The sequence below is a fragment of the Diabrotica undecimpunctata genome, chromosome 5 (assembly GCF_040954645.1).
Source record: "Diabrotica undecimpunctata isolate CICGRU chromosome 5, icDiaUnde3, whole genome shotgun sequence".
Lineage (NCBI taxonomy): Eukaryota > Metazoa > Arthropoda > Insecta > Coleoptera > Chrysomelidae > Diabrotica > Diabrotica undecimpunctata.
This window is the reverse complement of record NC_092807.1, coordinates 46,225,014-46,238,879: the sequence shown is the minus strand read 5'-3', so window position 1 is coordinate 46,238,879 and position 13,866 is coordinate 46,225,014. Positions and strand designations below refer to the sequence as shown.

Sequence of the window (13,866 nt, the reverse complement as noted above, 5' to 3'; positions counted from 1 at the left end):
GTTTGCGATTTTTAACTGATTTGACGACTTCCGTAACTTTTCCCATCCGATGCAAAACAGCTTCGTTACGAACTCTATCCACCCAACTTATTCGTAGGATTCTCCGATACACCCAGATTTCAAAGGCTTCCAGTTTCTTGAGAAGTGTATCCGTCAAAGTCCAACCTTCGACACCATACAAAAGAGTAGAGAACACATAACATCTCACTAATCTAATTTTCAGACTTAAAGTAATATTGTTTCCACATAACAGTTTCTTCATCTTAAAGAGCTCTGGCCTTCTCTATCCGTATTCTAATTTCTTTGCTCATGTCCCAGTTCTCATTTAGATTACAACCAAGGTAAGTAATACTGTTAGTTCTCTCCAGTTGTTCACCATAAGCTGTTACCACTTCCGGTTGTTTTGGCGTTTTACTGACGACCATCACCTTTGTCTTTGCGGTGTTTAGCTTAAGGCCATATTCATCACACGTTGTGGTAATCCTATTAATTAGATGTTGAAGTTCTTCGTAATTGCTTGCAAGTAATACTGTGTCATCCGCATATCTCAAATTATTAATATTGACGCCATTCATTTTTATACCACATTAAACATTATCCACTGCTTTATTGAAAACGAACTCAGTATAGATGTTAAATAGTAGCGGGGACAAAATGCAGCCCTGCCTTACTCCTCTTCGTATATGAAGCTCTTCAGAGGTATCCCGGCCAATCCTGATGTTTGCACGTTGATGCCAGTAAATATTTTTAATAATGCGTAGGTCTTTATCATCAATACCTACCTGCTGAAAAATGGCTATCATTTCAGTATGTTTTACTCGATCAAAGGCCTTCTCAAAGTCAATAAAACACATATAAACTGGATGTCCGACATCCCTGCATCTCTGTACCATAACCTGAATACTAAATAGTGCTTCTCTTGTTCCAAGGTTATTGCGGAATCCAAACTGTGTGTCACCAAGTTGTTGTTCTATTTTTTGGTACATCCTAGAGTGCAAAATTCGTAGAAATATCTTTAAAACATGACTCATCAAGCTGATGGTTCGGTAGTCACTACATCTTTTTGCATTTGCTTTTTTAGGTATCGTCACAAAAGTCGACAGCCGCCAATCCGTTGGTATATAGCCAGTTTCATAAATTTTATTAAACAAACGAAGGAGAGATATTTTACCTGAACTTTCGAAGAGCTTTATTATTTCACTCGGTATTTCATCTGGTCCCGTCGCTTTTTGGGTCTTTGCTAATCGTATTGCTTGTTCAATTTCGTCCATAGTTATGTCAGGTCCTGTAACTACTTCGTTAATTTCAAGCTCGGGCCTTTCATCACTAAACAGTTCCTCAATATACTCTTTCCATCTGTCTATTTTATGCAAATTAGTGATAATCAGTTTTCCGTATCTATTTCACCGTCTCTATTTCCGTCTCTTTATATTATAGTAAATACAATTTAACTTTCCCTCAGACATATACAACCAAACTTACAACTTACCTTTAAACTTTAACACATTTTTTCCTCATATTACTTTCTTCACACAATTAATTATTATAAATCGCTCACGATTCGTAGATAAATCAATAATTTTCAAACGAAGTATAGATGTAATGTATCTATAATTTTTTATATTTTTAGTTAAAAATAATAATATTATAATTTTATAATAGGAATATATATGTCTAAATGCCATTTTGGATATTTAAAAGATCATAACACAATATTGTATTACTCATTGTAGCATAAAGGAAAAGGGAGTGCTCATAAGCATAATTTTTATTTTTATTTATGCATCATCAAGGCAAGAAAAAGTTCTCACGCCAATTGCATTGCATTGCATTATGTATAGAATGGAGTCATTAATATTACCATTATATATGTAAATGTGCTTTATGTTTAATTAAAACGATGAGTTATCATGCAATTAATTCAGGCCCTTTATTTTGTATTGAGTATAAAGGTTTTTAACCTTAAATAGTAAAACGTTCACACACACCCATAATAATTTTGTTTCGTCCAGTTACTGATTATCATGCAAGAACTTTTTAATCAGTTCAGTATTAAACATTCTTGATAATAGAAAAACAAATTTTTGTTTACTCCATATATTTATAAATTTCAAATATTTATATAATTAGTGAGAGAATAATTTTAAACTTAGACAGAACATGTTCTGTCTAAGCGTCTCTTCCCAAGTCTTTATTCGTCTTTCTCTCCTACTCCTTTTGAGCTCTTGTAAATCAGCAATTCTTTATATTGGGCGATTAGCGTCTCGACGTTGAAGATGCCCGATCCATCTTAGTCTATGCTCTGTCATTTGGGCATCAATTGGTGCCACGACTAGACTTCTTCTTCTTCTTGACGGGCTTTACAACTCGGGGTGAGTATTTGCCGCGTATATATCCAGTATAGCGTATAGCCCCTAATCCTCTAAGACATTGTGCTTCCATTTGCCATTGTTATACCCCAATCCTAGATATCATCCTTTCATCGGCATTAACATCATCCTTTCATCTTTTTCTGGGACGGCCTACTGATCTTCTACCGTCTGGTCTCTCAAAAAACACTGTCTTTAGCAATTTTTTCCTCTGATCTTACCACATGACCGTTCCATATTTTCCGGTTCGCACTTTTGATCTAGATGCCCCTAATATATACATATATTCTTAATTTTTTCTGTTTTGTCATTCCACTCATCCATCTAAGCATTCACATTTCCGCCACATGCATTCGTTGTTCCTGTTTATTCTTAACTGCCCATTATACTGTTCCGTACATAATAGATGGTCTTATGGCAGTTTTCTCGATTTTTTTCCAGTTTCATAGCAATATTTCTGTCACACAACACACCACTTGCTTCCTACTTTAATAAAACTATTAAAATTATGAATGGGTTGCACATATGAGTCTACTTCAATTAGGTAAAAAGAAATAAATATTAGACTTACTCACAATGAGTTTATTTTACCTTGAACGACCCGTTTCGTACAATATATTTTGCTGTACATTGTCAGGTCCCCAGAAAAGTAACTAAATGCTAAAATATAAATTAGGACTATTAGGGTACTATCATGTAAACTACAAATTATGCCAATATTATGTGTGCATAGTTTTAAAGGCGCAAAGTTTATAAGAGTATATATAAATTGTACTTAGATGCCGATACAAGGAATGTAGTTATATATACCTACAAGCATACTTATAGTTTAGTTATGGTTCGCTGTTTTCTGATAATCATCGGCTTTACTGCACTTCGACAAATGTAGGAATATTCTTGAGGAGAGCGTGAGGATAACAACAAGAGATAATAGAAAAGCTATTGATGATTGTTTTTCAAAATTTTTAAGTGATGCTATATTTCTTAATACTACGAGTATATTAGTTTTTGATATGTTATTAGCGAAACATAAACAGTGTGTAATTTTAAAATCATTGATACCAAATGACAAATATATATATATATATATATATATATATATATATATATATATATATATATATATATATATATATATATTTCTTCTTTAAAAAAAACAATTGACCTGTTTTAGTAGTTTCACGAAAATATAATATAATTTATAATACATATTAATTGTCAGAAAACCAAAAAAAGACCGTTCTATTCCGTTATCATTTCTCAATTTTTCCATTCTTAAGATTTTGCGCAATTTTTCGTTCTTGTATTCTTATCATTTTTATTTTATTGATCAATGCTTTTATTCGGCATTAATTGATCATTTCTATATCACATTTTTGTTTATTTTCTACTTTTTATTCTTTCTGGGACGCCGAAAAAACGCTGCAAAACAAAAATGAGCTTTTGCAGTAAAGGACAATGTACTCTATTCTTGGTATTTACCTACTGTATACTTCCTGAACGTAAAAAACTAAACATCAAACATAAAAGTCTTCTATAGACAACCGACAAAAACCAATATGATTCATATTTAATGTCCTATTTCGGTAGTTGATAGAGGTCAGTGACTCGCTGAATCATATTGTTGTTTTAGATATAAATAATGCGGAGCAGCTGTGTTCCTCATATATTTACAGATAGAGATTGTAGTCTAAATTATCAATTATTTTATTAACTTGGTCTGTCTGATATTAAATAAGATCTTTGTAGTGATTGTAAAATCTATTTTTATATTATATTTATATAGTAAGATTTTTTTATTTGTTTAATTTTCTAATGAAAATTTGTTTAGTGTTGAATTGTTGAAATTTATTGTTTTTGAATATTTTTATTTATGTTCAACACATAATTTTGAATATAATGGCTCATCCCTCCTTTTTAAGCAAGGACGTCCTGGCCTAAATAGGCGATAATCTATGCTGAAAATATGTCTTATGATATTGTTACGAAAGATTTATCCCACATAGGAAAAGTCCGTTGACGAAAAAGATAGTGAAGTTTGAAACGTCAAAAAATTATAATTATATAGTTGTCAGTTAGTTATATTGTATTGTCATATTGTTGGTGTTGAATAAAGTTAATTTTCAAGAAGTGTAACATTGGTGAAAGCGGTGGGATAAAGAAATATTTAGCAGTTGTTAATGGTAAATACAACATCCACTGAGTTTGACAAAGAAATGGATACGTCCGGACCCCCTGCATGGTTTTTAAAAATGAAAGAAGATGAAGAGAAGCGTAGACAAGAAGAGAAAGCGGAAAATGAGAAGCGTAGGCAAGAAGATGAAGAGTAGAAGGAGAGGCGTAAAAAAATAGAGGTAGAAATCATAGATGGTTTATCCAAAATTCACGAAAATTTTCAGTTAGAGATAAGTCAAATCACTAGTAGAATAGATAAGTTAGAAGAAAAACAAAACAATTTTGAAAATAAAATAGAACAACAACAAAATGATTTGAAATCTAATTTACAAATACAAATAGTTGAGTTAGAAAAAAAGATTAATACACAAGCTTCTTTACCTAATGTTTCAGTAACTAACGTCGAATCTAAACAAACAGCTTCATCACCTTCCATAATTGAACCAGGTACAATTAGAACTAGTAAATTTTTAAAACCACCCACATTCGATGGTCAGACAGCATGGGAAACTTATCGTTTTCAATTTGAAGCTGCAGCTAGAGCAAATGGCTGGAATGAAAAAGAAATGGCAGCTTCTTTGGTGGTGTCGCTTCGAGGACAGGCAGCAACCGTTTTGCAATTCCTTCCCCAAGATGCACCCAGTTATACCTCTCTCGTTGAAGCTTTAGAGACAAGATCTGGTAAACAGCATCTAAAGCAGGTTTTCCAAAGTCAGCTAAAAATTCGATATCAAAAACATAACGAAAGCCTGCAAGAATTTGAAGCCGACACTAAAAGATTATTGCACTTGGCATACCCTCAGGCACCTAAAGATTTTCTGGAACAAATTGGAATACAGGCATTCATAGATGGACTACAGGATGTTGAAATGCAACAAGCTCTCCGATTACAACATCACAAATCGCTAAATGGAGCACTAGTCTCAGCCCAGGAGTATGAAGCGGCAAAAAGCATTTCCAGATCTCGCCCAAAATTAAGAGAAATAAGATTTCAAGAAAATGAAGAAATCACAACCGCAGATAACCAACAACCTATTTTATCCCAAATTTTAAACATACTGCAAAATCTTCAACAAAAACCTCGAAATGAAAACAGAAGATGTTTTAATTGCGGGAGAATAAGACATTTTCAAAACAATTGCAGAAGCCGATCTCAAACAAGGAGAGAACATCCAAAGAATGAGGCTAGTAGGTCGCCTAGATCGACATCCAGAAGCCCATCACATAGTCCTATTAGAAATACTAGTAGAGATAGGTCTCTAAGAAATCGATCTCTCACAACTGACCACAAATACGCAAACAATAGCCAGGGAAACGAATAAAAGTCGACACTAAGGGGCGGGCGTCGGCTGTATCTAATAAAAGCCCCCAAATTCACACTTTTACTTTACATAAAAATGAACAGAATTTATTACTTAAGTACTATATATTTATTAATCAAAAATGCACCTTTATTATTGATACCGGTGCAACCAGATCCTTTATTCGAACCGGATTTCTGAATGAGAAACTACAACCCACTAAAACAAACTTAGTTCTTGAAACAGCTTCAGGCCACACTATTCCAATTCATGGAGAGATAATGGCAACCATACTGATTGGTAACACCTCGATAAAACACATTTTCCTTGTAGCCGATATTAAAGACGAATGCGTTCTTGGGATGGATATTATGCAGAACAAATTTATCATAGATCTTCAAAATAAAATGTTGTTAATTGAAAATGAAGAAATTGTCCTAAATTTGGAAGAATCGGTACCTCAAGTAAGAGTTATAGTGAGCGAGAATACCGAAATTCCTCAAAATTCTGAAAGTATCATCCTGGCGAGACTGAGTCAAAAACCTGAAGGTCTACATTTCGGCGTTGTGGAAAGCGATGAACTAGTTAGTGATGGAATTTTGATAGCCAGATGTCATATTAATGTAGATGAGATGATTCCAGTAAGGGTTGCTAATTTGTCTAAAAAGCCTTTTAAATTGAAGAAAGAACAACAAATAGCATTCTGTACACCAATAGAAAAAATAAGCAAGTGCGAAAAATATTTAAAAAAGAATACAGCTTCTAGTAACCCAGTTGACGCTAGCCTAGTGAAACAACTAATCAAAAATGTTGACCACTTAACAACCAAAGAATTAAACAAAATTAACGAATTTATTAATGAAAACTACGACATTTTTGAATCCGAGAAATCTACAGGGCGTACTAGTTTAGTTCAACATAGAATTTATACTGAATATGCAAGATCAATTCGTCAAGCGCCACGGAGATTGCCATTTGCTAGACAAAAGGAAGTTGAAAACATAATACAAGACATGATAAATGCTGATATTATCGAAGAAGCTTCGGGCCCCTGGTGTTCACCAGTAGTCTTAGTAACTAAGAAAGATGGATCTACTCGCTTTTGTGTAGACTACAGAAGATTAAACCAGGTTACACAAAAAGACACTTATCCGTTGCCACGAATAGATGACACACTAAACACTCTATCAGAAGCTAAATGGTTTTCTACCCTAGATGTAAAAAGTGGCTACTGGCAAGTAGAAGTACATCCGGATGATCGAGACAAAACTGCTTTTTCAACTGGCCGTAGTTTCTACAGGTTTCAGGTTCTACCATTTGGTCTGTGTAATGCTCCAGCTACGTTTGAACGTCTAATGGTGATGGTTTTAAGAGGACTTTTCCTATGTGGGATAAATCTTTCAAGCTGTGTTACGAAAGATTTATCCCACATAGGAAAAGTCCGTTGACGAAAAAGATAGTGAAGTTTGAAACGTCAAAAAATTATAATTATATAGTTGTCAGTCATATATTGTATTGTATTGTCATATTGTTGGTGTTGAATAAAGTTAATTTTCAAGAAGTGTAACTATATCTATATATATATATATATATATATATATATATATATATATATATATATATATAGTAACGACAAAACATTAAGGGGGTATTGAAAATATGAAAGTGTAAGAGAGGAGTAATTTGACCTTACAAGAATTGGAGGTATTTTGGGGATTTAAATTTGAGTTATTTATTTTTAATCGCTTGTATTTTTAATTAAAAATTAAAGTTAAAGTAAATTACAAAATGTTGAGTCACTAAAAAAGTAAATGAAAGAATAGAATAAGAGGTTTTTGATTTGGATATAAGTTCATTTAATTTTTTATTTGGGTTTGGGTATAAAATTATTAATAATTTTGGGTGTATGATTGGATGTATGCTTGATTTTTCATTATTCTGATTATCGTGTATAGTGTAGGGCAACTATAAAACATAGTTTGAAGTCATGTTTTTCGTTAAATAGTAAAAGAGCCCTGAGATATCGTATTAAAATATATTTGTTCTGTAAAGGTAAGCTCAAGTAAAGATAAGATCTAATAAATTGTAAAAACATGCATTTGAGCAAATCGTAACAATATAATATAAATAAATAGGCCGAAATATTTTAATAATTTTTTAAAAACAACCTTGATTAACATTGTAATTATATCTAGCTGTTAAAAAATATATTTCTAAGCATTCCGCTGAATGTGTACTGGATAATAGGTGAGCTACGCCAGGAAATTTATCAGATAATTCGTTGTTGATTACTAATTTCGCTAGTTTTTGTCCTTGAATCTATTATAAATATTTTTAAGGTTGTAGATCCTCACTGTAAATATTTCATATTTATAATGATTAAATATAATTCACGAGATTTAAAAGAATGCAATTGTACAGATTTACACAAAAAATACCTGCAAAACCCGACAAATAGTCGGGTTTTGAAAAATGAGTTTAGTGCAACATTCAATATTACCCTAAAAGCTGAATAGACATTGAATTATATGAGCTTCCATTCTAGCTTGTTTGCAGATCATCCGTGATTTCTTATTAATAATAATAAGAGTTGTATTTTAATTAAAAGAAATACAATGCGAACTAAATTGGTATTCCCAGTGTGGTAAACGTCGAAGTTAATTTTATACGAATTTATCATTTAATAATACAAAACTGTTTTTATTTTGTTCGTGATTTTAAATGACTTATAACGGCAGTACTATTTTTACAATTAATAAGTATAAAATTGTTTCTAAATATCCTTATCCGTAATGATCAGGGACGAACTGAGGAAATGGAACGAACGTGATTATAACTTGCAACAACAAAAATTGGTATGATAGTTGTGTCATTAGTTTACTAATAGAAATGAGACGAATTTTAATGGAATCCTAACCGACGATCATTTATTGGCATTTATTCGCTTACAATACGTTATTTTGACAATAACATCATATTACAGAGTGAGGACGTTTATGTTGGAGTAAATTCAATAATTTTAGGTCTAACAGTATTTTAACAAAATGCTTTCACAATTTTTATTTTTAAATGTCTTACGCTACAATTGAATATACTAATGAAGTTATCACTTTCGTGTAAATGCGGTCACAAGTTGTTTTTTTTTTAATGGAACAACATATTATTATTTTTCTCTTCATTTTTACATTTCACAATAATAGACGATTACAAAAATGTATAATACTTGTAGTCGTAAATAATTGATTTGTTAATACAGACAAATGTTATATCAAAAATTTTAAATCTATAATTTTATTAAAAGGACTGGACTAATCAATTTTTAAATTTCAATTAGCTGAAATAATTAATACAATACATTTAAAATTTAAATCAAATGTTCAAAGTGCATGCCGTTGGCTTACTGGCAATAACTAAGACGGTTTCTAAATTCATCAAACATTCAGTTAATTTTTATGGGCGAATTAGTGTTGCCTCATTGGGAATTCTTTCTTTCAAATGTTCGACATTAATAGACCTATTTAAGTCTACTTTAGATTTAAGATAACCCCAAAAGTAAAAAGTCAAAGAGTATTAGATCAGGAGATCTTGCTGGCCACACTATAAATTCTCTTCTACCTATCATCCGTTGTGGAAAATATTATCTAAATAATCATGCACTTCCCCCCCATAATGTGGTGATGCGTCGTCTTGTTGAAACCATATCATATTACTAGGTGCTTGTGTATTTTGGTTATCTGGATATAAAGCATCAACAACTGGAATAATTTCACAATGGACTCACAATGTTGTGTGTTTGAAAAATGGACTCTGCCCAGACGTTAACTTTTTCAGGATACTTGAGTATGGGCCTCCGTCATCCAATGAGGATTGGTATCTGACCTACAGTACCTACAGTTTTACCTGTTAACAGTTCCTTTTAAATAAAATAATGCTTAATCTGAAAATACTACATGATCTACAAATTGTGGGTCATTATATGCAATGCTCCAGTATACGCCTTTTGATATCTCTTAAATATATGATTGGTTTTTTACTCATGAGCCTTAACTTAAAGAGGTTAGCTTGTAAGTTATAAAGTGCTTCAAAAACCATTTTGTAGGTTTTTTAATGGCAATAAGATCATTTGAATTGCTTTTTTAATTAACCCTTATTTTTGAAAGGGTTGTAGTTGAACGGGCTTGAACGAGGAGTCACTAATCACAAGTTTATGCAAACTTTGAACAGCCATATTTTAACCAATTTCTGTTTTACAAAGGAATTGTTTTCAAAATTAAAAAAAATTACTTTAAAACCAAGTTTTTTTAGAATAAGCCATTAGAACCTAACAGTAATGACTAATTTCTTTTGGGGTGCTAATTGGGGGGTGAATGGGGCCAACTTAATTTTGAGCGTAACTCGCTTAGAAATGATGCCAAAAACTTGTAAAAAACAAAAATAAATATTTTTTAAACACTTTAAAAAAGTTTTGTTGGGTGGATCCGAAAATGCTTCATTTTTCTGTTATTTCACGTTGTAATATTTGATTTGGAATTTGAGAAACAAGAACCTACTTTTTATGAGCTATACCTCTGCTTCTACTGGGTCTACAACTTCGAACAAATTAAATTATTGAAAAAGTATTCATTTCCGTATTTTTTTTAACCCACGAGTAAGGATGGCTTTCACCCCCCAATAAAAGCAACCCTGACCTTAAGTCCAAAAGTGAAGTAGAGAGTAGGAGGAACCCAAATTACACTCCAAGAGGTCATTTAATGGCGTATAGTGCATTATTGGAGTTTAAATCAGTTAATTGAAAAAAAAGGACAAAAAGGAAAAAAGATTGATTATTTATAATCTGCAGTTTATAAGATTTTGACAAAAATTAAAAACAATTTAAAATTAGCAAAATTTGAAAAGAAATCTTAAAACAAGTAACATTATTTAGATTTCAAATAAAACTAAAATAAACAGTCACAGTTTGTACATATAGTAACAAATAAACAGTTTGTATCAGCAAAAATGAAATATATGAGAGAAAACGTTACATGTAACATGTAACAAAAATGGTAATATTTCTGTTAAAATTAAAGTTCGAGAGGAGAACAAGAATGGAGTGGAGGACAAGAACAAAGAGACATTGTTTAAAATTTATAAAAACATACACGATAGCTGACTGAATGGGACAATAATAAATTGCGTCGGAGTAACAATGGACTGAAAACAATGTTCAATAAATCTGGTGGAAACTTTAGAAAGAAGCCGCCAAGAAAAGATTAAGCATTTGAAAAAAATTAGATTTTCGAGCATGAGCAAAAATTAAAAGTCCTTATTTCGTAAAAAAATTAATAGTACAGTTAATTAAGAGCAGTTTTTTTATAAAAATTGTAATATCATTTGTACTCACAGCATATTGCAATATTCATTACCAAAGTAGATACTAGGAACCTACTATCTCCATATAATATCACACTAGCAACTCCAAACACTAAACTAAAGATTATTAGAATTTTAGAGTAAACCATCAACAACTTTATGACCAAATTTGTCATTAATTATGTAGATAAAGCAAACATATCACAAATAAATTGTGTTTGCATGTTTTGCAGACTGTCTCTTATTGATATATTGCCGCGTCTATGTGAAAAATATATTTGTTAAACTTAACAGGAAAAATGAACAGTAAAAAGTGTTTATAAACATCTTTATTAAATTGGATACAAAATATTTATAATACTAATTATTTTGGCAATAAAAGTTTGTATTAATAGCATTGATGGTTTTTTAGAAACATAGTTATAGAACCACCTGTTTCTTTGTATGTGACAGAACAACATTGAAAACTCTTTATGAAATTAACTGTGAAAAGTCATGTAAATGAAATTCATGAAGCACACCATGCAATCTTCGCTTGTCCACTGCTGGACATAGATCTTCATCATAATTGTCCATCTGTTTCGATATTGTGCCTCTTGAATCAAATTCCTATGGCAACGTTCTAGATCGTCAATCCAACTGAAATGGAACTTGGCAGGTCACGTGGCTCGAATGACAGATAACAGATGGATAAAGCGCATACTGGAATGGAGACCCAAGAGATCACGAAGCACACTTTTGACGTGACAACGTCTTAAATTAGGTTGTGGCTCGGAGTCACTCATGAAAAAGTGTAACGCCCGCTCACGTCTGTTACGATGAGTCACCGAACGAGAGAGAGGCCCGCCGGACCGGCGAATGCCTTGCGTCTCTCTCCCACTCAAACATGATCGGTCCGCTGCGCGCGCAGCACTAGAGAATTAGGCGCGTTGGAAATTAGTTAAGTTTAAGTTTACATGTACAATGTTTTAGTAAACAAACTATATTTCTATAGTTAAAATTTGTGCAATTCTTATTTTCATTCAATTCCTTGTTCCTATTGTGCAATTTAATAATATTCATATCAATAAATATTCTACCGAGAAAAAGACGTTGTCACGTAAAATCTTCGCCCGTAAAACCGACTTTACAGGCAACCGATTTTTTTTTTAACTTTATGTTATCTATCAAATCGGAGCATTTTATTTATTTTTGCTGTTTGGTTTACTTATAAAACTTTTTTATTTTAATGATACTCAGCTTCCAGTCAGCCCGTCGAAAAGCTAAATTTTTATCCGTACTATTGTGTTTTTGTCGTTATTTATAGATCATCACGACCTAGGGTACAATTTTACAATTTTACTCTTTGACTTTTTAAAAGTGCATCTATCTCGCTCAAACAACCGGTCAGGTTTGTGATCTAATCTTTTTGTTTTTTGTTTATTTTATTGTATGACTTGGATGATCATTATTCACTGACATGTATATGATATATAAGGTTAATTTGTTGTATGTGTGTGTGCGTGTGTGTGTATGTGTGTTTTGAGTAAATGCCGTGTTACTAAGTAAAGTCGGCTTTATTGTCTTTACAAAGAATTGCTTATTATTTCTAAAGACCTGGGGTACCCCGTGTGAGTAACGATCCGACAAAGAAGAGATTTTTATAATAAAAATTTTCGTCTCGAATCGGCTGGATTACTATTTGTATAAAGTTATGATATATGTATCGAGGTAATAATAACATGTACAGAGGTCGTTACAACTGTACATTGGTACATTATTTGATAACAACTGCTAGGTAAACGGTTTGTTTCTTTTGACTTCGAGTCTCACAAAGTCCTCCTGATGATTGGGAAACCACAACATACGTATGAGGGGTGGGGAATGGTGAGGCTCGAACTGTGAATAAATATGACTGTATATATATAAAACGTTCTCCGTGGACATCGGTATTGTTATTCTGATATGTGGCGATACGACAGCTCTGTTTTTTATATTGTGCTCTTTTAAGGTCACACACGTAATACTTTTTCTTACGAAATTATAGATTCGTCTTTTAATTTCTTTCGATATGTTTTTGTCTCATAATGTTATTTTCCAGAGAGATATCTTTTCTTCCCAATATTTCTTTTTTGATTCCTGTATTCACAGTTCCATGCTTAGTAATTTTTATACTTACGTATGCGTGCGTTCGCACGATTGTTCTTAATCTTCTACTTTTCCATGCCATGCGTAGTAATTTTTGTACTTATGTATGCACGCGTACGTTTTGTATGATTGTTCTTGATCTCTCGGCTATTTTGAGCTTTTCTTAATCAATTATCTTAAGGTATTGAAGATAAATATTACAAGAAATATCAAACACTGATACAGCGGACGAACTCCTTGAAATTAATGTAACCCTCAGTCCACCTAACAAAAAAGACCAGAAAAGGGACATTTTTACGTTAAAACGAAGGAAATGATCAGAAATATATTTAAAACTGAAATGCAGGAGAACCCTACAATGTCGAAAAGTGCGATTTCTATTAGGGTAGCAGATAAAACAGATATTTTTAGAAAAAATAGTATTATTATTATTTTGTAGTGTATTAGATAAGCTGTTTGTTAGGTGAGACTTTAAATTTTTAATATTCTGCTTTTATCTCAGTTTAGGAGCAAAGCAGAGGTTTTTTGTGGTAATGTTACCG

The 13,866-nt window shown here is 32.2% G+C and overlaps 1 protein-coding gene across 8 annotated transcripts in view; it reads right to left on the bottom strand.

Annotated features, from left to right (window-relative positions):
* LOC140441291 (uncharacterized) overlaps positions 1-13,866 on the bottom strand; it is a 345,941-nt gene that overhangs the window by 97,186 nt on the left and 234,889 nt on the right. The window contains exon 1 of one of the 8 annotated variants that reach the window (XM_072531918.1): positions 11,229-11,320. The exons of the other annotated variants lie outside the window; for them this stretch is intronic. Within the exon in view, the coding sequence (XP_072388019.1) occupies positions 11,229-11,233 (5 nt within the window). The 5' untranslated portion in view covers positions 11,234-11,320. Of the gene's footprint in view, positions 1-11,228; positions 11,321-13,866 lie in introns of those variants that run through there. 8 annotated transcript variants of the gene reach the window in all.